At 34.7% G+C, this 22,723-nt stretch overlaps 3 protein-coding genes across 7 annotated transcripts; all 3 read right to left on the bottom strand.

Moving 5' to 3' along the window:
- On the bottom strand, window positions 1-834 carry LOC107612868 (mitogen-activated protein kinase kinase kinase 18-like). The gene is made up of 2 exons (XM_088503134.1): window positions 608-834; window positions 1-547 (listed from the first exon to the last, which is right to left on the bottom strand). The coding sequence occupies exons 1-2, from the start codon at window positions 832-834 to the stop codon at window positions 1-3; spliced, it is 774 nt and encodes a 257-aa protein (XP_088359260.1).
- Window positions 835-9,914: 9,080 nt separating this feature from the next.
- On the bottom strand, window positions 9,915-14,053 carry LOC107636348 (aspartic proteinase). Of its 3 annotated transcripts, none has more exons than XM_016339881.3 (13): window positions 13,899-14,053; window positions 13,051-13,425; window positions 12,894-12,954; window positions 12,539-12,633; window positions 12,316-12,428; window positions 12,067-12,235; window positions 11,916-11,955; window positions 11,739-11,803; window positions 11,142-11,255; window positions 10,990-11,054; window positions 10,711-10,861; window positions 10,501-10,620; window positions 9,915-10,394 (listed from the first exon to the last, which is right to left on the bottom strand). In XM_016339881.3, the coding sequence occupies exons 2-13, from the start codon at window positions 13,417-13,419 to the stop codon at window positions 10,221-10,223; spliced, it is 1,536 nt and encodes a 511-aa protein (XP_016195367.1). In that variant the 5' UTR covers window positions 13,420-13,425; window positions 13,899-14,053; the 3' UTR covers window positions 9,915-10,220. The 3 variants fall into 3 exon arrangements, with proteins under 3 accessions (XP_016195367.1, XP_016195356.1, XP_016195362.1); XM_016339870.3 differs by having other exon boundaries at window positions 13,706-13,954; XM_016339876.3 differs by having other exon boundaries at window positions 13,807-13,935.
- A 3,491-nt stretch (window positions 14,054-17,544) lies between these two features.
- On the bottom strand, window positions 17,545-21,807 carry LOC107636365 (WRKY transcription factor 6). Of its 3 annotated transcripts, none has more exons than XM_088501945.1 (7): window positions 21,554-21,807; window positions 19,749-20,008; window positions 19,555-19,656; window positions 19,204-19,374; window positions 18,777-19,124; window positions 18,580-18,693; window positions 17,545-18,494 (listed from the first exon to the last, which is right to left on the bottom strand). In XM_088501945.1, exons 2-7 carry the CDS (start codon window positions 19,917-19,919, stop codon window positions 17,865-17,867), a joined length of 1,536 nt encoding a protein of 511 aa, XP_088358071.1. In that variant the 5' UTR covers window positions 19,920-20,008; window positions 21,554-21,807; the 3' UTR covers window positions 17,545-17,864. The 3 variants fall into 3 exon arrangements, with proteins under 3 accessions (XP_088358071.1, XP_088358072.1, XP_020959618.2); XM_088501946.1 differs by having other exon boundaries at window positions 19,749-20,011; window positions 21,554-21,730; XM_021103959.2 differs by lacking the exon at window positions 21,554-21,807 and having other exon boundaries at window positions 19,749-20,459.
- Window positions 21,808-22,723: the final 916 nt, after the last annotated feature.

Genomic DNA, 22,723 nt, shown 5'->3' with positions numbered 1-22,723 from the left:
CTATGTATAGTCATGCTCTATTTCCAACATATCCATGGAAGTATATAAATGCTCAAAGCTACCCAACTCGAGTTCATAATCAATATGCTCATTAAAGGTATGAATAAATCCATGCCTAAGAAGTTCCTCAACCAACCCCCTCTCACTAGGGTCTCTCTTAAAACATTTCGCCAAAAAATCCTTTCCTTCGTCTGAGACATGGCTTGGAATTTCTGGCACCTCATCCAAGAAACCAATCCGATAAAGTACCTTAATAGGGTCATTATCATGTAGATAGTGCCAGAGTGGCTCTTCTGTTATCATTTCTAACACTACACACCTAAGTGTCCACACATCAACAGAAAATTCTACTTCTCTCCATGTGTCTTGTACGCCGGCGTCCTGAATCACACTCTCACCATCAGCCACCACCTTAAGAGCGTAATCAAAATCAGTTATCTTGGCTCCTTGTGCTATCACCAAGTCATTCTGCCGCTTCACATCGCCGTGCATTATTCCTTGGAAGTGAAGATAAGTCCAAGTAATATTTGGTGAGTGAAACGGGCCACTACAACCCCAGATAAGCCACATGTGTTCCTTCTAACTGCATCAGTGATGGTTAGCGTACTCCATGAAAATATTGTTAAAAGACGTGCCATTTTCTAGCGTGACATCACAGCCTTTATAAGCCACAATTTGAGGACAGTTGAATGTGGAGAGAATCACCTGGCCTGTCTTGAGTTGCTTGTAGCGATGTAAATTCGCTGACTTGACAGCAAAAGCCTGACTAGAGTTGAGAGTAGTGGCTATGGAGATGGAGCTCCGAGCTATGGTGTTTCCTCTTCTACACTCCATATGGTATATATGACTCACTTTGTATGATTGGGTTGGTGGAAGCAATAAAAAAGTACGGCCTTCATGAATTGAAATCATATATATATATGGAAAAGTAACAAGTTAAGGTTAAAAGCAGAAAGTAAGGTAAGTTAAAACTTGTTTTTAGGGAATTAATTTTCATAGCATCTCACAGTAATCCACGCATTATAGTATTTTCAAAGATCAAATATCATTGTATTTGCTCCACACAACCCACAAATCCTGTCTCTAGATGGAAGAAATACAAAAAAAAAAAAAAATTAGAAAAAATAACAAAAATAATTCATCGAATAAAATAAATTTAAAATGTATCAGTTTAGTCCATTTTTCTAATTATATAAACCTTAACCCAATATAACTTAGCGACTAAATTGATAGATTTTCTTAAATATTTATTCTTGGACATGTTAAGTGTCATGTATGCTATCAATTAACATTTCATATTATCAATTATTGACGAAAATTGTTAACAGAGTGATCGAAAGATAAATTTAATTAATTTGTAATATTTAGAAGAGTGATTTTATTGATAAAATGTTTTAAAAACTAATTTAGAAAACACTTATCTTTCAATAACTAATTTAACTATTAATCCTATTTATAAATCTAAATCAATTCAGATGTACTGGTTGGATTAATTAGTATATATCACTCTATTTTATGAAATTTTTTTCTTCACGTTATCTTAGATTTTAGTTTTCAAAGTTTGTGCTATTAAGTGTTAATCGATAAAAAAAATTCACTTTTGTAAATATTAGGAAGCATAGGTAAAAACAGAATTAACTGGACTTTTTGAATGATGACAACAATCAGATATTGCTGTCTGTGTATAGTCCTGTTCCATCCCCAACACACCCATGGGAGTGTGTAAATTAGAGGCTCAGAGCTACCTAACTCGAGCTCATAATCAATATGCTCATTAAAGGCATGAACAAATCCATGTCCAAAAAGTTCCTCAACCAACCCCCTCTCATGAGGTCTCTCTTGAAACATTTCGCCATGAAATCCTTTCCTTCTTCTGAGACATGGCATGGAATTTCTGGCACCTCATTCTAGAAACCAATCCGATAAAGTATCGTAACAGGGTCATTATCATGTAAATAGTGCCAGAGTGGCTCACCTGTTATTATTTCCAACACTGCACACCCAAGTGTCTACACATTAGTAAAAAATTCCAGCTTCTCTGCATGTGCCTTGTGTGTCGGCGTCCTGCAATCACACCCTCACCATCAGCTACCACCCTAAGAGTACAATCAAAATCAGCTATCTTGACTCGTTGTGTTGTCACCAAGTCATTCTGCTCCTTCACATCGCCATGCCTATTCCTTGTCAGTGAAGGTATGTAAGTCTAAGTAATATTTGGCGGGTGAAATAGGCCACTACATTCTCAAGTAAGCCACCCGTGTGCCTTCTAATAGCGTGAGTGATGGTTAGCATACTCCATGAAAATATTGTTAAAAGACGTACCGTTCTCCATTCTCTAGCGTGACATCACAGTCTTTATAGGCTACAATTTGAGGATAGTTGAGTTTGGAGAGAATCTCCTGTTCTGTCTTGAGCTGCTTGTAGCGATGTAAGTCCATGCAAAAGTCTGACTAGAGTTGAGAGTAGTGGCTATGGAGACGATGGTGGTGGAGCTCCGAGTTATGGTGTTTTCCCTTCTACACTCCATAAGGTATATATGGCTCACTTTGTATGATTGGGTTAGTGGAAGCAATAAAGAAGTGCAGCCTTCATGAATTGAAATCATATATATACAGAGAAAAATAATAAGCGAAGGTTAAAAGTAGAAAGTAAAACAAGCTAAAACTTATTTTTAGGGAATCAATTTTCATAGCATCTCACAGTGATCCACTCATCATCGCATTCCTAAAAATCAAATATCATTGCATTTGCTCCACACAATCTATAAATCCTATCTCTAGAGGGAAGAAATACAAAAAACAAAAAAACAAAAAAGACAAAAATTAAAAAAAAATAACAAAAACAATTCATCAAATAAAATAATTTTAGAATGTATCAATATAGTCCATTTTTTTAATTCCATAAACTTTAATCCAATATAACTTAGCAACTAAATTGATAGATTTTTTTAAACGATTATTCTTGGACATGTTAAGTGTCATGTATTCTAGCAATTAACATTTCAAATCATCAATTGTTGATGAAAATGGTTAATAGAGTGATCGAAAGATTAAAATGATTAATTTGTAATCTTTGAAAGAGTAGTTTAATTGATGAAATCTTTCAAAAATAAATTTAAAAAACAACTAATCTTTCAATAACTAATTTGACTATTAATCCTGTTCATAAATCCAATGATCAACTCGGATGTACCGCTTGGATTAATTAGTATATACCACTCTATTTTATGAATTTTTTTCCTTCACATTATCTTAGTTTTAGTTTTCAAGGTTGGTGCTATTAAGTATTAATCCATAAAAAATTCACTTTTTTTAATATCAGTGAGTATCAGTAAAGGAAGCATAGGTAAAAGCAGAATTAATTAGACTTTTCGAACGATGACAACAATCGGATGTTGCTGTCTGTGTATAATGTCCTGTTCCATCTCCAACACACCCATGGGAGTATGTAAATCAGAGGCTCAAAGCTGCTCAACTTGAGCTCATAATCAATATGCTCATTAAATGCATGAACAAATTCATGCACAAGAAGTTCCTCAACCAACCCCTTCTTACTAGGGTCTCTCTTGTAATATTTCTCCAAAAAATCTTTTTCTTCCTCTGAGACATGGCTTGGAATTTCTGGCACCTCATCCCAGAAACGAATCCGATAAAGTACCGTAACAGGTCATTATTATGTAGATAGTGCTAGAATGGCTCTTCTGTTATCATTTCCAACACTGCACACCTAAGTGTCCACACATAAGCAGAAAATTCCTACTTCACTCCACGTACCTTGTACGCCGGTGGCCTGGAATTACACCCTCACCATCAGCCACCACCCTAAGAGCGCAACCGAAATCAGCTATCTTGGCTCCTTGTGCTATCACCAAGTCATTCTGCCCCTTCACATTGCCATGCATTATTCTTTGGGAGTGAAGGTAAGTCCAAGTAATATTTGACGGGTGAAACGGGCCATTACAGCCTCAAGTAAGCCACCCGTGTTCCTTCTAACTGCGTCAGTGATGGTTAGCGTACTCCATGAAAACGTTGTTAAAAGACGTACTATTCTCTATCGTGACATCACAGCTTTTATAGGCCACAATTTGAGGACAGTTGAGTGTGGAGAGAATTTTCTGTTCTGTCCTGAGTTGCTTGTAGTGATGTAAGTCCGCTGACTTGACAGCAAAAGCCTGACTAGAGTTGAGAGTAGTGGCTATGGAGATGGAACTCCGAGCTATGGTGTTTCTCCTTCTACACTTCATATGGTATATATGACTCACTTTGTATGATTGGGTTAGTGGAAGCAATAAAAAAGTGCGGCCTTCATGAATGGAAATCATATATATACAGAAAAAAGTAACAAGCTAAGGTTAAAAGCAAAAAGCAAAGCAAGTTAAAACTTGTTTTTAGGGAATCAATTTCCATAGCATCTCTCAGTAATCCAGTAATCCACGCATCATCGTATTCCCTGATAAAATTATGAAAGAATAAGAAAAGAAGAGAGGAAGAATATTATATTTTGTATTTCTTGATTGATTGAATTGAATTGTAAATTATAAAGGTAAAACTAAATATATATAGAACATTAGCTTAAGAAAGATAAAAGCAAATAAAGATAGGATAAGAACAACTAAAGATAAGATAAAGAAAAGATAAGATAAGATAATAAAGACTAAAATTGTAATTGAATTTATCTATTCTGTTGGGCTGAATTTGTGGGCCACGAGACTTCTTTATTGTTGTCATGGGCTAAGGTGGAAGAGTAGTTTAATATTCCCAAATATCAAATATCATTGTATTTGCTCCACACAACCCACAAATCCTGCTTCTAGATGGAAGAAATACAAAAAAAAAAAAAAGAAAAAATAACAAAAATAATTCATCGAATAAAATAAATTTGAAGTGTATCAGTTTAGTTCATTTTTCTAATTACATAAATCTTAATCTAATATAACTTAACGACTAAATTGATAGACTTAAACATTTATTGTTGGACATTTTAAGTATCATGTATGCTATCAACTAATATTTTATATCATCAATTGTTGACGAAAATGGTTAATAGAGTGATCGAAAGACAAAAATGATTAATTTGTAATCTTTAAAAGAGTAATTTTATTGATAAAATCTTTCAAAAACGAATTTAAAAAAACGACCTATCTTACTCGTTTATAAATCTAACAATCAACTCAGATGTACCATTTGAATTAATTAATATATATCATTCCATTTTATAAAAAATTTTTCTTCACGTTATCTTAATTTTTAGTTTTCAAAATTGGTGTGGTTAAATATTAATCGGTTATCTTAGTTTTTAGTTTTCAGAGTTGATGTAGTTAAATATTAATCGATAAAAAATTTACTATTGTATCAATAAAGTAAAAACTAGCATCTCACAGTGACCTAATCATCAGGCTGATTTTTTTGGTTATGGAAGGGGTGTAGGTGTTTTGCAGGGTTATGAAAGATGGGGTTCTACACCGTTATATGGGACAGTTTTTTTATCAGAGTTGGTGTGGAGAAATCGAACCCTCCGAATTCTTTGTTTCCAAAAATTTATATGCAAATCGGATGGTCCGTTTTGCTTGGAGGAGATGAAACTCACATCATAGAAATCGGACCGGCGATTTCTCATGGAACAAATCGGATGGTCCGTTTTGTTCGTTGGGGAAGTAGCTTCTAGTAGTCACATGGTCCGAGTTTTGTGTATATATATATAGTTGTGAAGTTCCCGAACCGTAGATAGCCGACCAGATTCAAGTTTGTTCATCTTCTTCGACTTCTCTTCTTCTTTCTCAGAGTGTGGGGTCTGTATTGTTGGGTTGGAAAAAAATAGTTGCTGGTAAAGTTTTTGTTTTTGTTTTAGTGAGTGATAGGAATGGATGATAGAGTCATTTTGAAAGTGTATTATTCTTTGATATACTCTATCTTTGTTTTATATTAATTTATTTTATTTTTTATTTTTACTTTGTAAAATTTGTAATTGTAATTATTATATACTATGTTTATTATCAAAATTTTGTATAATATAAACTATGATCCTATAAAAAAGGACAAAATAAATAAAAAATTAATTATAAGTAACAATAGAGCCATAAATAATGAAAATTTATAATCCAAAATAATACTAAATTAAAGAGTACGGGTAATATTAGAAAAATTATAGAATATTTTTTTTGTTTAAGATTATAAAATTTATTGTACTCTCTTTTATATTTTTTATTGTATTTATTTATTTATATAATAAATATTTTTTATATTATTTTTGTTAGGTTCTGTTTTTGCATGTATATAAAAAAAATAATTTAAAGTAATTTTTACAATGTGAAGTTCCGGATGATCAACATTTCTAGGTTTTGATTTCTTTGACATTTGGATTTTTTTTAGTTCAAACAGATGAAGTAGAAATGGTTGAGGGAGGAAGAAGATAAAGGCTTCGAAGCTGGCTGGAGAAGAAAGGAAAAGTGAAATCCTTGGGTACGCATGCAATAGAGGAGGTTGGTTGTGACACCGTCTCTAGGGAGCACCTGGCCAACACGACACGTGGATGGGGTAGTAACAAATCGGACGGTCCGCTTTGGCAGCAGGAACTCGCACGGTCCGAGTTACGTCTTCCCAATCGCACGGTCCGAGTTCTATTTTCCCTGACACCACCCCAATGTCAAGCACCCCTCCTCTCCATATCAGCGTCTAGCACCAGCTATGCCTCCATATTAAAATTCAAAAGCGAATCATCATGTATCAATAAGGTAAAAAGTTTATAGTTTTTAAGGTATGTGCTGTTAAGTATTAATCGATTACAAAATTTACTATTGTATCAATAAAGTAAAAGCTAACATCTCAAATTCACTTTTGTATGAGTTAGGTAAAATAAGATTTGAACTCATATTTTGAGGTATAATATACCTCTTTTTAACTATTATACTAGTAGATATATTATTAAATAAAAAAATACTAGATAAACAATGACTATTTTGAACAATATAACCAACCACCAATTAAATAAAAATATATTACATCTTAATTTAATGCTATTAATTAAATTTAAGATTAATTTACTCTTTTAACCTTATTAATTCACATTGTTTAATAAGGCAGATTGCTTAATAAGGCAGGTAGACTCTGTTTGCTCAACTTGGTAGTGACTGCGATTCCTACTTATCGCATGCAAGTATCTCTCTTCCCTAAAGGGGTAACTAATAAGATAGAATCCATGATGCGAAACTTTCTATGGAAGGGTGAAGCTGATGGTAGAGGCCTGAATCTAGTTAACTGGAAAGTGTTGGTCACTCCTAAGAAGTTTGGAGGTCTGGGAATTAGAGATTCTTTTTGTGCCAATATTGCTCTTCTTGGAAAACTAGTTTGGCAACTTTTTCACCATCCCGACAAGCTATGGGTTCAACTGTTGACGGAGAAATACCATTCTTCTAAGGCTGATTGTTTTAGTCGGTCTCGAGGAAGGGGATCTTATGTTTGGAAGAGTATATGTCGAGCTTGGGATATCCTGAAGGAAGGTTTTAGTTGGTGCATTGGGGATTTGGAACAGAACTTTTGGTTTTCTAAATGGAGAAGAGAGGGGCGACTATGTCAGGAGATGGATTATGTTCACATTTCTGATTCGGATCTCAGGATCTTGGACCTTTGGTCATCTGGACAGTGGAACCTTGAGAATATCTATTCTCATCTGAATCAGTCTCTGTAGAGCAACATTAACTCTTACAACCCAGATGTTCAAGCTGGTTCAGAGGTCGGTTGGTGTTGGACTGGTGCGGCCTCAAAGGTTTATGATGCTCATAGTGGTTATTTGTGGCTCAGTAAGAAGATGTTTAGTTGGGAGGATAGGGGTAATTGGCTTTGGCTTTGGCGTCAATATGTTCCAGAAAAGCACAAAATTTTGGCCTGGCTATGTCTTCGGGAGGCTCTTCCTACTGCTGCATTTCGTTTTAGGAGGGGCATTTCGCACACGGATAGCTGTCCACGATGTTTCTCAGGTCAGGAATCGGTTTTACATTGTATTCGGGATTGTCCAAAAGCCCAACTTGTTTGGCAAGCTTTAGGGATCTCCGATCAACCAGTGGATTTGATGAGTTGGTTCTTATATAATAGCAAACAGCGCCCTTTTAGATTCTTTTCTAGTCTCTGGTGGATTTGGTGTTCGAGAAATAACGAGATCTTTCATCCTCATGAGCATTGGACCACAGACAAGGTGATTGGTATGGCTTTGTCCTTAGAAAAGGAGCTCCGAAATATTTTTGAGTTGCAACGACTATCTATCCCCTCAACCATTAGTGGCTCTTGGATTCCCCCCTGAGTGGGTACCTTTAAGATTAATTGTGATGCTAGCTATCCTGGCAGTGGTGCTCGAGTTAGTTTTGCTTGTGTTAGCAGAGATTGGAAGGGAAGGTGGCAACGAGGCTGTTTGGGAACAATTGAGAGTCGTAGCATTTTGCAAGGAGAGTTGTTTGCTATTTGGAGAGGCTTTCTTTTAGCATGGGACTCGAGACAAAGAGACATTATATGTAAGACAGACTGTGTGGAGGCATTTACTATTGTCAATAATTTACAATATTGCTCTGGGTTTATTAATCCTTTGGTGTTAAAAATCCGAAATATCATGTCTTGTAAATGGCGTGCTGATATTCGGTTGATCTTGAGAGATGCAAATACAGTAGCAGACATCATGGCAAAGACTGCAATGAGGACTATTTCTCCCCAAGTGGAGCTTCCATTGCCTTGGAAGGAGTTTGAGAGTAGTATTCAGCGGGACTGCCTTTCTTAAGCAGTTTCTTGTTTTTTTTTTTCTTTCTTAATTTTTGTTTATTTTCTTTTAAGTCACAAAAAAAAAAAATTCACATTGTTTACACATTGTTCAAAAATATTATTGATTACTTATACTTTTTCTCTTTTAATATAATTTCTTTTATTGAAATAACTAATATGTACTTTTATATTTTTTTTTATATTGGATTAATATATTTTTGATAATATTGCGTATTATCAAACAATTTTCTGTATCCAACAATGCTAGAAGACCCTTTAGATTCATAACAGCTTGGTTAACTCATTCAGATTTCTCTAACATGATCAATGTCAGCTGGAAATTTGATGACGTCTACATACATAATGAAAGTGTGCAGAAGTCGAAAGAATAATCTTCGCATTCGGTGCCACCATCACCGACTCCCTACTAATAATCATCCCTACAAAGTAGGGTTTGTTTTAAAATTCTCATTCAGAAATTAGGAGATTGAAATTTAAAATTCTCATACAGAAATGAAGTGACTGAAATTCAATATCATTTTTATTGATCGAGATGATACTAAAATTTCTATTTCTATCTCTAAAATTTCAATATTTCACTATCTCCAAAAAATAAAAACACAAAAGACAAAAGACAAAAAATTTTTAAAAATAAAAATCAAAACTTTAATAACATTTTATACTTAAAATACTCTCATTTCAATTAATTAATTCTAATTTTACCTTTTATACAAATTAAATTAAAACCTCATTCTTATTTTAATTTCTATCTCACTTTACACTAAATTTTAATTTCTATTTCTCACTTTACACCAAACAAAATATTAAATTAAAATTTATTTCAATCTTGTCTTAGTTTTTGTCTCCCATACACTACCTAAATGACTTTGATCTAAATGACTTTGATCACGCTCTAGCAGAGTATACCGTAATGACTTTCCAACTTTACATTTAACGACAAAATTCTACCAAGTCCTAACTGATCACTCATGCCATGCTGCTTCAACTCTTGGCAAAAACTGGTTCGAAGTTCAGACCTCAGAACCATCGCCATTTCACCATTTAATTTGGCAGATTCCCACCTGTAATACATGTTCGGTAGCATCCTTATTTACCAAGGCATATTATATACCAGAAAGGCAGGAACTATCACTACTGGCAAACCGTAACCAATTGATCAACTACTCATTATCATTATTTATTACCCATAAAGTCAATATTCCGTTATTTTGAACGCACACGATACTTCCTTATACTTCCTTACATTTACGTAACATTTTGGCCATCCCATATTTTAAACTAGTCATGCGGAAGCATCTTTAACATCCGAGTGCAATGCATAGAGTCCAGAGGCTCATTCATGGCCGGCGTCCCAAGTACACCCTACAACTAGGATGGACACACTTTTTTCGAGTAGCATTAATATATACAAAAGCATGGATTGATAGAGTACCCAAACTACCAGATGATGACATTCCTTTATGCTGCTTCAGCAAATCCAACTCTCCCTTGGCCAAAATCGAAGACAGTGTGATAGCGCCCCATGAACACATCTCCAAGGATCCAGAGAGGGCCACGTGGAGGAGGAATATCAATTGCAGTGAAGCCACTAATGCACTGAGCCGCAACACCTTCGCCAACCTTTAGTATATACTGAACACACCAAAAAATAAACAAATAAATATTTAGAACAAAACAGGATAACCATTCCCGCATGAAAAGAAACCCAATAGGTTTTAGTATGCCATATACGGCATACCTCATCTGGGGAAAGGTCAAAAGTTCTTCCACCAATACTGAAGGAAATGGTAGGCATTTTAGACAAGTCCCCACAGTCAACAGATGATTCTCCCATTGGGCTAGGCATTTTATCACAAAGCTGCATCCACGAAGTACAATACCATTAAGAGGTGAAGCAATAAGATTAGATTACTCGTGAACAAAGCATGATCAAGAAACCTTAACTGACCTGGTTAACATAGTTTAGTATCCGATCTCTTGTCTGATTCTGATTGAGCTGGCTCCGCATCCAAACAACTGCCATCTCGCATGCAGAACAAGCAATACCGCCACCAGATGATGATCTTTGATGCTCATCCACCACACTCTCGATACCCCCACTAAAAGAACCACAACCAAAATACAAATGAGCAATGTGACACACCAATTACATTAATTTAATATATGACGGTATTTAGATTGCTGAAGCAAAGAATTTGGTGAAAAGAAAATCCTCTTTGGGACTTGCCTAACACCCCGTGTCCCATCAAAAGTGCACAATCCAATTTGGGTACAGATCTTCTTTGGAGGTGCCTGCAAGGGGAAAACAAAAGCCATAATTTAGAAGTAAAATACATAATTATCTAATCCATCCCAACAACAGTTTCAAATTGCACTCACATCGGCCGCAAGCAGGTCTATGATTATTTGTCCATACTGCGCAACAACGGCTTTGCATTCTTGGCTTACAACTCCTGCTGCTCCAATTGCATGATTTATCATAGTAATCACAGTCTACAAGAACACATATTTGATCATAGAAATAATCTGGTTATTTGATGAGCATTTTCCATTTGGTAATACAAACAATCCAAACATAAACTCTAAAAGGCCAAAACCAAATTTGAAGAAATTAATACAGGGGAGAAATGAGGTCTGCACATAGTTATAACAATCTAAAAACAAATATATTGCATAAGTTAGATAGGAGAGTAGAAAATGTCAAAAATCCTAGCATTTAGCAAGATATTACCTTTTGGATTTATTTCCTGTCATGATTTTTCTGTCAAATATTCTAGTGACAATATTTTGACCTTTGTAGCAGTGTTATAGCATAGCAATAAGAATTAAAGGTGATTCAAAACCACAAACAATTAATTGTTTAAACCTCTAGTTTACATTCGTTATCTACCTTTCATTAACCTCCCTAAATTCTACAAAAGGAATTGAAGAACAAACTGGCAACAACCATGGTTAGAGTACTTATGTTATTCATACCGTTGGACCTGCCAACAAAGAAGTCCCTGAGTCTGCAATAGCTGAACAGCTGTCAGCACAAATTCCTGGATAGCAATGTGATCAGGTCAGTAAATTAGAACTGAAATCATGAACCATTTATTATCATGTCATAAGAAAAACTAGCAGAATTATACTAATTTTTTGGTCTTCACATACCAGTTTTTTGGTCTCCAATAAGTATATCTCCCATATCAAACTTTTGCAAAGAAAAAAAAAAGGATAAAAGTTAGTTAAAAAAAAAAAAAAAGAAGGGAAACAAAAAATGCATTGTAATTTTTAAGAAAAAAGACTATATTTAATGATTAACCTCCCAATATCCTTTTCTTGACACAGGCACATAAGTGTGCTTTCCCTTGTAGTGATTGGGATCAACACCTCCAAAAACAAGTTCACCCCCATTCTCTTCCTCTGGGTTACGGTTCAGCCAAAATGAAAACACCGGTTCCTTAACAAGACCTTGATCAAGCATATTGTACCTGTTACACATTATATCTGATAAGAAACAGGGATCAGATGAACTTGAAATGAATAATCAAAATTTGGATGCTAGCAGTACCAAACTGGAACAGCACTCCCAACTGCTATCTCTTGAAACCCAAGTCCCAATATTCCATCAAACTTGGCCACCAAAAATGTCACACTAGGCTCTCTATTTGCTTCAATAAATTCCTGGTGGAGATCAAAGGGTACTCTATCACTTAATAATACATAGGATGTGAAAAAGCCAAGCAGATTACACCCTTGTCTACCAGCATAGAAGGGGTTGAGGATCAGCATACCTGATTCTTCACAACTATGTCGCCAACTTTGACATTGTCATAGCTAAAGAAACCAGAAATTGCTCCAGTACCATATTGAATTGCAACGGCAGTCCCTAAATAACATAAAATGTTGCATCAGAAAGAGAGAACATGCGAGCATCCATTATACGGGCACACAATGTCAAGTGGCTGAAAATAGAAGCACTATATGAATATAACATTTTTTCTAGTTGATCAAAGGAATACATCATTTCCTCCAAAACTAAATAAATAAAAAATGAGTAGTTAGATAAACAGAAAGCAAAAACTTAATGCAGAATCTAGCAAAACAATCAAAATTGACTTAAGAGTTTATGGGAAGAGGGAAAAAAACCATTCTTCTTATAGGTAGTCGATTTGGCAGACTTGTACTTTGAATGGAAGTAGCACGCAATCTGCACCAAATAGCAAATGACACAAACAATTCAAGTAAATCCAAGTGCACCAGTGCAGATTATATATTATACGAGTGATGAAACTAAAAAGCTCACCGAGAAGGTACACTTGGATGAAGGCACCCACAAATTAGCACTGCCGGTGTCAAAGATGACAGAGAATTTCTGAGGAGGAGTTCCGATTCCTATTTCACCATAGTACTGAGCATCCAAGTAGTTCTTTAAACCAACAATGTCAGTTTCATCATCACCACCGAGATTGTTTTGGAGATGGTGCTTTCTAATAGAAGCACGTAAAGCCTCGTCATTGGACCCCAATCGAGCGGCAAGCCGATTATTGAGGTCAGGTTTAACCTTTTTCAGTCCAATCCTTCGTAAACCATCATTTGGCGCACTCAACACCACAGATAGCAACAGGGATGACACAAACAACCATAACACAACCGCATTCGCCTTGCTGCCCATGTTCAACTGCTCATCCAAATTGAAAACCACACTTTTAAATTATCAAAAAAAGAACTAGACAATAATAAAGGTGCAACACTTCAAATATTATTGTGTATTATCAATCCTCTTCTCTTCTCTTCTCTTCTCTGTAACTAGACTATAAATTAGATCCCTTGATGAACTAGTATTAAAAACAAAACCTAGAAAATGACATGCATGCATGCATTCAAATTCAGCTGGCATAAACAGAATATCATTAACAATTACAATATAAATACATGTGCTAACATAATCTATAACTTACATGCACAATCTGCGAATAAAACACAATGATCCGAATAAACGAATCGGAAAAATAAACACGCAGTGGATCAAGAGGTAAGTAGTGTAACAGATGATGCAAACCTTTGAAACACCAGAGAAAAGAAAATACCACAAAGAATAACAAGTATAAGAAAGAGAGATGAAAGGGGAAGGAGGGAGAAGAAGAAGGTTACCGAGAGAAGAAAAGGAGATTCGAAAACAAGAAGAGGTAGTTTCAGTAGCAGAGAGTGAGTGACACACCTTCCTGATGCCTTTTGTTATTCCTTCCTTTTCGCCTCGTAACAACGCTTACTGGCAGTGGTGGCGGTGCAATCTTTCAATCTGGACCGTTCATACGGGATTAATCTTGGGCGTACATCTGAAGGATAAAGAGAGTGCCACGTAATCACGGATCACGAAGGGCTCGTTCAATACAAGCAGAAGCAGACGGTGGTGATGGCGTGGGTAAGTCAGCAGTATAATTGCCTCAAAATTAAAAAAAAATAAAAAATTAAATAAATATATTATTAAATTATTAAATTAAAAAAATTAAATTAATAACTAAATTTAATAATTAAAAATAATAAATTTTAATTGTGCTCTAATATTTCTCATTAGAAAATGATGGGCGCTTGGCTTCCTTAACACACGACACGACCACATTATCTGAGTTCTGACTCATGTTCCATTAGGCGGTGAATGCCAAATTGCTGTAGGCAATGCAATTAAGCAAAGCATCTTTTTTGGGGCCCAAATTCCATCTGGAATTTTTGTCAGGAAACACCATCTAGTTTGGTTGTTTATAAAATCAATAATATCAAGGGCTTACCGTTACTCCTGGGCCTTAATATTCAAATGAAAATCATTGAGCCGATACAACGTATAGAGCCCAATTATCCTATTAATTGAATTCCCAGTTTCAATTCGAACTAAAGATAAAAACCTCTCTGCAATATGCAGCTTTGACTCAAGTGGTAAACTATATATCTTTTAATATGCTGTATTTATATTCAAATTTTAGCTAACACACTTGAATAGGAACTCTCTAGACTCTAGTATCATGTGAGTAATTGTGTATAGTGTAAATGTATTGTGGATTATAATGCATAAAATTAAGGATTCTCTAAAAAAATAAAAAATTGGGATATAATAAGTTTATGTAGACAAAAAATAAATAAAAAAAAATTTTAAAAAAACTTACCAAACTAGTGGACTAATTTTATGATGATTACTATGGTACTTTATAAATAATGGTTAATATCTCAAAAATAGGTAACTAGTTAATATTTAATAAATTTTAAATATTTGTTTTTACTTTTAAAAGATAATTTAAACAATTTAGATACTAAAATAAAAGACCCTATAACCCGTAACCTAGGAGACTCGAACCTGCAACCTCTTAATTGAGTATAAGGAGTCTATACCATTTGAGCTATTACTCATTGGCCAATAATTTTACTTTGTTGCCATTAAATAAAATAGTAATAATATGAAAATTTAAAATCACAAAAAAAAAAAATTCATCGTAGCTATTTAATGTCAAAAATATACACCAGAAACAATAATGTGTTAATAGTTAGTGAAGAGAATTATGTGGATAACTTAAAATAAGAATAGTAGTTGATTAAGAGAATAAAACAATATATATTTTTATGAAAAGATTGATATCGTTAAAACTTGTACCTAAAATAACTATATATGGATCAATAATGAGTTTTAGGAAATCTTTAAATTTATTTAAAATAAAAAATAACTAAGAATTAAAAATGTATTTCTTTTTATGACGAATTCTCAAAAATCTCTATATATAATATATTTATTGTGTCGTTTTATAAGTGTTCATGATTTTATAACTCATAATAATATATTCGTAAACCATATTTACTTTCTAGAAAACATCATACAAATAACTATATATAAAGATTAGTCTTCGAATATACAATATTCCAACTTTCGATAACTCCTGTCTCTAAGATTTATTGTCATTCAAAACAACATAATAATTGGGAAATTATCTTCCTGGAAATTGACTAATAATGTTTAGTTATTTAGAATTAGATTCATTTTTTGGGATTATTAGAACATACAATGCAACTGATTAGGTTTCGTATTCTATCCATTATTTTTTTTCTTTTTTTTCCAATCTTGATCCTATACACAAACCATTAGATATATTAATTTTTGTGGGAATAGACCTAAACAAAATCAAAATTTAAGTAAACTCTTTTACTCCTCTAGGCAACCTTGCAATTATCTTAATGTTAACATCAGTAACGTATTCTAAAGTTAGTATAAGCTAAGAATTTTTCTATCCTTAACTAAAATATTTTTCAGCTGATAAAATCAATAATATAACCAGATAAACAAAATCAATAACATCATCCAAACCTGTCTCTTAATAGTTTTTCACCAAAATGTCAGATAATATGTCATCCGTTATATGTTATATCATTTGCTAAACCACCACCACCAAAATTTCTCAGTTCTTGATGTATATGTTGTGTGATTTCAGATACTGACGAGTCTCATAAGTTATGCTTTCAATAGATATGAACACGGGTCTATTTTACTTCCATCAATTTGATTGAATTAAGCAATACTTGTATTGCTGGTTTATCGATTATAGATAAATACTCTACGAATAACCTTTTTTTTCTTCATTATATGGAAGTAAATATAGATTTTAACCTCAGTTAAACACTTAAACTCACAATTTAGCAGTTAAATATGTTATATTTTATATATTGAGTTGGACTTACATTTTTCTCCTTTTTACTATTGATAAAAAATAAAAAAAATTATAAATCTTAATCTAAGTACTGCGTATACATACATATAGCAGCTTGTTGCCCCAAAAATTAAACTAGCTGATCTGAGGATAGCTTCCTTGCTTCCACCAAGGTTGGGGAGCTGACATAAAATCCAAGTTAATCTTCTCCGGCACATGCAAGCACGTGAACTATTCAAAGGATATTATTGTTTAATTTCCCTGCTTCCACAAGACATATTAATTAAATCTATAAAGTAAATGCACAAAAATAAATATACAAGGGTCATCAGCTTCCTGTGGATTGAGTCGAATAAAAGCCGAAGAAGAGACCCATGTGTACGGTGGATGGGTACGGTGCTATCGCGGAAACAGCAAACGTTGACATGTATGAATAGCCCTAATCCTAGTGTAAATGCAGTCACGTGATTGATTAGTTTTGCTTTGAATACTTCAATAATCAAATACTACGTAGTTCAATTTCATGCCATTAAGATGGCACTATCACGAACGTGATCCCAATCAAAAACAGCCTCATAAGTCAAAAACGTATTACAAATTTCCTATCAATTCAAATTTCAAAGTCTACCATTTCACCTCTTACCTACTAATTCTTCGTAAGAAAAATATAATCAACAAAATTTTTGAATAATATGTAAACAATCTGAATTAATAAGATTAAAAAAATAAATTTAATAAATAATATTAAATTAGGGTGTAATTTATTTTTATTTAATTGATAGTTGTTCATATTGTTTAAAATTTTCATTGTTTACCTAACACTCGCCATCTTGGTATATTTCGTGCAGTATGTACAGTTGACCTTCCCTACTACTATACGACCTTCCCTACTACTATACGTTATTCATAACTTAATAAATGATATGATCTGTTGTTGTTTATGGCTACGCACAAACACGTAACTGCTGAGAAGTCTCCAAGTCCACCTTTCACCTTAATTTCCTGTTACGTGTCATTGTCAAATTCAATTACTGCAAGGGCCGTATTTCTTGACCAATCAGGCACTAACAGGTAGGTATTTCCTGGCTCTTATTCAATATTATCAATACAGATGCAGACCAAATATTAATACAGTATATTAAAATATGAAACGGATAATTTAAAGATATGATGTTTACATTACATTTTTTCTTTGCATGTCTATTTACTCTGAACATGTTGAATCCGAATTATTCAAGATCAAATAAATAAACAAAGAATGAAGACTTTTATGTTCTAAACCCTACCACCATAACGTGGACAACAAAGTCTATGAACACTAATTAATTCATTTTCCCTTTCCCACGTAAAACATTTAAACCAAAAAAAAAAAAAAGAAATAAAACGTCTGACCAAAAAATTTGAAAAGGTATGTAGAAAGAAATTTAATACTCTAATTTCCTGAAAAGCTGCCGACTGTAGCACTGTTGATGATATTGGGATTTGCGTCGGAGTTGTTGGCGTTGTTATTTTGATGAGCCCCACCGATGATGGAGGAAATGGCGGCTGCGACGACCGCCGTGAAGTTAGGATCGTTGGTGATGGCGTTGACCTTGTCGGCGAGCAAGGGATTATTTTGGTTAGGGTGCAACGACGGTAGCCTTGAAGCTTGGGAGGAACCAACATCTTGAGACAATTGAAGGCCAGAGAATTTGGATTGGTTATAGAGCGCTTGTGCAATCACTTGCGGCAATTGCGCGTGAGGATGTTGTTGTTGTTGTTGTTGCTGCCGTTGGTGATACTGCAAAGGCAACGCGTTCGGTTGGTGCGTGAGGTCGAGTGTGACGGTTGGGAATGGTGCTGATGCTGATAGCGTTGCCATGCTTGAAGACGGAAGAATCGCTCTTGCCATCATGCTCGAGTTCATTATTCCGTCAGCGCTTGACATTGATCCAGAGAGAAGCATGCTAGCCGCCGCCGCCGTTGTGGACGCCATCGCCATCGCAGCAGGCGGCAGTGGGTGGTTGTGCGTCCCTTCGTATGTCGTTATCAATATTGTTCTATCCTCCGCACAACGTTGAACCTGATAAATGTAACAATATATTAATTAATTAAGTTTAATAATTTTCCAATTCGATTTTAGATTTATATCAAATAAGAGCACTCACTTGTTTACGAACTGGGCAACCAACTGCCATGGTGCATCTGTAATATGCTCGAGGACAAGGGTTTCCCTTAGCCATCTTTTGTCCATATTTTCGCCATTGGCACCCGTCGCTGATCTGAATGATTTTGTAAATTAATTAATTAATTTTTAAACGTTGAGTTGAATTATACAAATTAAGCCAGTAGTTTGGATAGGTACCATAGGGGCTTCTGATCGGGCGCGGACAGAGACACGAGCTTTTCGCATGGTGGCTTCTGCAGTGGATTGATCTGTGGCAGGGTTCAGTCTCTGAAACTTGTTGGGATTTTCCCAACCTTGTTGTGATGATTCTAAATCCTCTCCAGTATTCTCCATTTTGCCATTGCTGTTTTTATGGTTTTGAGGTGTGCTGGATCGAGTTCTTTCTTCTGAAGAAGAATTAGATACTTGATCGTCTACTTCGGCTGTGCCACTTGCAACTAAATCAAGCAACTGTCTTGGTATCATTCCTCCACCTCCACTACTACCCCCTTCCTTTTTCTCATCATCACCTTTTACTTTCCCTACCTGAATTTAAATTCAGTAACAATTCGGTCACCAGATTCATCAATTTCAAACAGGTTTAGAGAGTTTTCTTCAATATTACCTCATGATTTTCTGTGGTGGTCTCGGAAACTTGCTGTTTCTGTTGGTGTTGCATTAATGCGGCAACTTGCATTTGCAAATTCATGTAGCTACTTCTCATATGGTTGAGCGTCTCCTTTAGCTTTTGGTTCTCTGAATTCACACGTTGGAGTTCTTCTTGCACTTGTACCAGCTAAAACATAAAAAATGTATCTCAATAGATCAGAATAAAAACAATTTAATAAGTCATATTAAAAAATAAAAAATACTATTCTATAACCATAATAATTACTAGAATTCCCATATAGGGCTAATCTTTTTCTGTTATACATCTATGGATACAATTTATTACCGTAAAAATAAATAAAAATACCTGGGTGGTTTTTGGGCGCTTATCTTCAGCGTCTGATGAAACCCCATCATCCACCGTAGATTGATCGCTTTTACTGTTGGCAGTAAGGAGTTGCAGACCAGTCTACAATTTATTGCACCCAAGGAAAGGTTGAGAGAAATTAAAATCATATTGAGTAGAATAATTGAAAGAAATGAGATGAGGATGAAGCATACATTTACGTGGAGATTAAACTCGGAAAGGCTTCCATGAGTGCAAGTCTGGTTCTTAACGGATGAGGATGATGACGTGTTGAAGAAGTCCACTTCGCCCACAACCGCTCGATTGTTATGATCTGACGACATGGATGGATCGGTGGCAGAAAACCCTCCCAAGGTTGGGAACATGATGCTGACGTGGCTTTTGTTGCTGTGGCGGATGGCAGAACTCTTAGAAGAGGAAAATGAAGAAGAGGAATCAAGAGTGAGAGCCCATCCTGCTGTGTCCATAAATAAGAAAAAAGAGGTGAAAAAATATAGAGAGAAAGGGACAGAGAGACGTGGAGAAGAAAGAAGAAAAGAGTGACGCAGTCAGAGGGGGGAGAATGGAGAAAGAGAAAATGGGTTCACTTTAAGTTTGGGTGACTTGGTCTGACCGGTGCTATAGGGTCGCCTATAATTTGGGTTAAGCCTTCACTTTTTGCTATTTCGAATTTCTTGGGATTTTATTTAAAAAAGGTTTTATATATACGTTTATTCTTTTTATTTTTCTCTGTTCTCATTGGTTGCGTCACATGGTGCGTCATGCTCGTCCCCACACCACACACACCCAACACGTACACACTCCCTCTCCAAATATAGTGTGTTCTCAGTCACTGGTAGCTGTACCTGAGTCACTTGTGAATTTGCGGAGTAACGTCTTTGACAATTGACCCACCACGCACGCCTCTGTACTTATGCCTTAATGCTTTATTATGTATTACCATCAAAATCCTTACTTCTTTTAAACCCTAGCTAGTTTCCTCCTTAATGTTAAATACCCACCCCAAGGTTTTATTAGGAAACTAATCTTTCTTGGCTAAACAATTATAATTGTAAAAAATAAAAATAAAAATAAAAAATAAATATATATTAACTATCTGGTAATATTTTCTCTTTTTTGGTCTATATCCCTAAGTATTTTAGCTAAATATTTATTATTAGTAAAGCTTCAATAAATTTTCTACAAGTTAATAAATATTATTTTTAGTAAAAGTTTTGCTGCATAATAGGAAAGCTAATCGTCTAAATCTATCATGAATAAATCTGATTACTTTCAACAGGAAATTTTTACGAAAATCATGGCTTAGATTTGACTGAGATTAGGTTTGAAATTGAGAAAAAAAGATACTAAACAATTTCATACCACTGCTTTTGTAGTAAAGCTTTCATAATGATTCATGTTTCTAGTAATTGGGGATGACTTACTGCAGTTAAACTTATAATTTAGTAGTTATTATTCTATCTATGTTTTCTATTAATAGCTAATTTTATAACCTTTGCTAAATCCAAAAAAGATGGGATGAATCTCTTAAGGTTTGTGTTAATCAAAATCTCGTAAGGTATGTTTGTAGTGCTTTTTGGGGCTGAGTTATAAAAACATAAGTCAAGTTTATTGAAAGAAATTCATATTTTTTTTTCTTGCATCTTTTACTCGTTGAGAGAATTTTTTATTTTATTCTACTTACTAATAACATAATTCATAATTAGATGTCAATACTCAATAATAATATAAAACTTTTAAACATTAAAAATACATAAAAAATGAAAAATACTCTCAACCGTGATTATAAAATTCAAATGATCAATTTGTATTTTGATGAATTTCTAGCTAACGAATTAAAATGTGGAAGAAAGAAGATCTAATACATCATTGACAATAGAAACAATTTAAGTCTAAAACCATTTATAAAGTTCTGATACAATTTAAACATAAAATAGAAACAAATTATTATATATAAGAGTAAAAATTAGAGTAATTAATAATCAACTAAAACTCTAACCTGCAGAATATTGATAGTTGAGAAAGAGAATTCAGAAGATGAATCACCAATAAAGTATCTCCAGAAGATGCAGTTCAGATCAACACAGTGCCTCAGTTCTCACCATCACTGTGAACCTTTATTTATATAATAGTAAAGATGTTATACCATAAGGTTACAATATATATTGAAAGCTATGGACTTAGTAACAGCTACCCCCACACTAAATATATTATAAGTGTTTGAGTGTTGAATTTATAATTTTTTTTCTTTTCATATATATATATATATATATATATATATATATATATATCGTAAAATACAAAATTATGTAAGTTGCATTGTTGGGAAGGCATGTGGGTGGGTTGGGTCAATGGAGGGTTTGACTGATTCATAAATGAAGGAAGAAAAAGAGCACCACCGCCCGAGTGATGCGGCGCACTCCACGTGAAGAAATTGATCTCTTTGTTTCTCTGACTTTGTTTCTTCTCACTCACACCACGACAATATCAGAAAGAACCAGCAAGTCAACTATTTGAATGGATGGGATTCACAGATAGAAAGTTATATATCAAAAATTGATTATCTTCTTCGCAGTGTTTACTATAGAAAAACATTAAAGAAAAAACTGCAAAATACCCATAAAATTTACGAATGCTGACAAAAGTATCCATAAACTAAGGAAATTAACGCTGTACTCATGAAAGATAGGTTTCGTAAGACAAAAGTATCCAAATTCTAATTTTTTGTTAATTCTTTTAATAAAATTCTCAAACTACTTCACTCTCAACCTCAACTCACTTTTTCAACCTTCCATAACCCAACCTACACCTTTAAAATCCTTGCCATGGAGTCCAAAACTATTCCTACAACAGACCAGACCGAAATCAATGGTGGTGGTGGAGGATCGGACCTCAACCGGTTTAGTCACAAGTTTACCGAACCTTCTTTCTGCATGTAGCAGCACCACAACCCCTCTCTCTTCCCAGGTGCGTGACGACGGTGTTCTCCTCGGCAGGGTCAAGCTCGCCATGACAACGTTCTCCTCGACTGGGATAGGCGTGCCACGACGACATTCTCCTTAGGTTGGGTCACAGGCGCGCGACGAAGGTGTTGTAGCCACCTTAAGAGTGAGGAGGAAGCAGTGAGATGAGAAGAGATTGACAGTGATGGGATAGGTGGGTGACGGCC

The sequence above is a fragment of the Arachis ipaensis genome, chromosome B1 (genome assembly GCF_059453495.1).
Source record: "Arachis ipaensis isolate K30076 ecotype BB chromosome B1, ASM5945349v1, whole genome shotgun sequence".
In the NCBI taxonomy this organism is placed as follows: domain Eukaryota; kingdom Viridiplantae; phylum Streptophyta; class Magnoliopsida; order Fabales; family Fabaceae; genus Arachis; species Arachis ipaensis.
This window is presented reverse-complemented; position numbering and strand designations above follow the sequence as displayed.

Excerpts from the sequence above, each read along its gene's own strand:
- LOC107636365 (XM_021103959.2), bottom strand. The coding sequence starts at position 20,021 with ATGGACACAGCAGGATGGGCTCTCACTCTTGATTCCTCTTCTTCATTT. Across the intron at positions 19,657-19,748 it reads AGTTTAATCTCCACGTAAAT|ACTGGTCTGCAACTCCTTAC; the intron begins GTATGCTTCATC and ends AATAAATTGTAG. Across the intron at positions 19,375-19,554 it reads AGCGCCCAAAAACCACCCAG|CTGGTACAAGTGCAAGAAGA; the intron begins GTATTTTTATTT and ends TTTATGTTTTAG.
- LOC107612868 (XM_088503134.1), bottom strand. The coding sequence starts at position 834 with ATGGAGTGTAGAAGAGGAAACACCATAGCTCGGAGCTCCATCTCCATA. Across the intron at positions 548-607 it reads TTTAACAATATTTTCATGGA|TGGCCCGTTTCACTCACCAA; the intron begins GTACGCTAACCA and ends CTGGGGTTGTAG.
- LOC107636348 (XM_016339881.3), bottom strand. The coding sequence starts at position 13,419 with ATGGGCAGCAAGGCGAATGCGGTTGTGTTATGGTTGTTTGTGTCATCC. Across the intron at positions 11,956-12,066 it reads CAAGAAAAGGATATTGGGAG|TTTGATATGGGAGATATACT; the intron begins GTTAATCATTAA and ends TCTTTGCAAAAG. Across the intron at positions 11,055-11,141 it reads TAGACCTGCTTGCGGCCGAT|GCACCTCCAAAGAAGATCTG; the intron begins GTGAGTGCAATT and ends TTCCCCTTGCAG.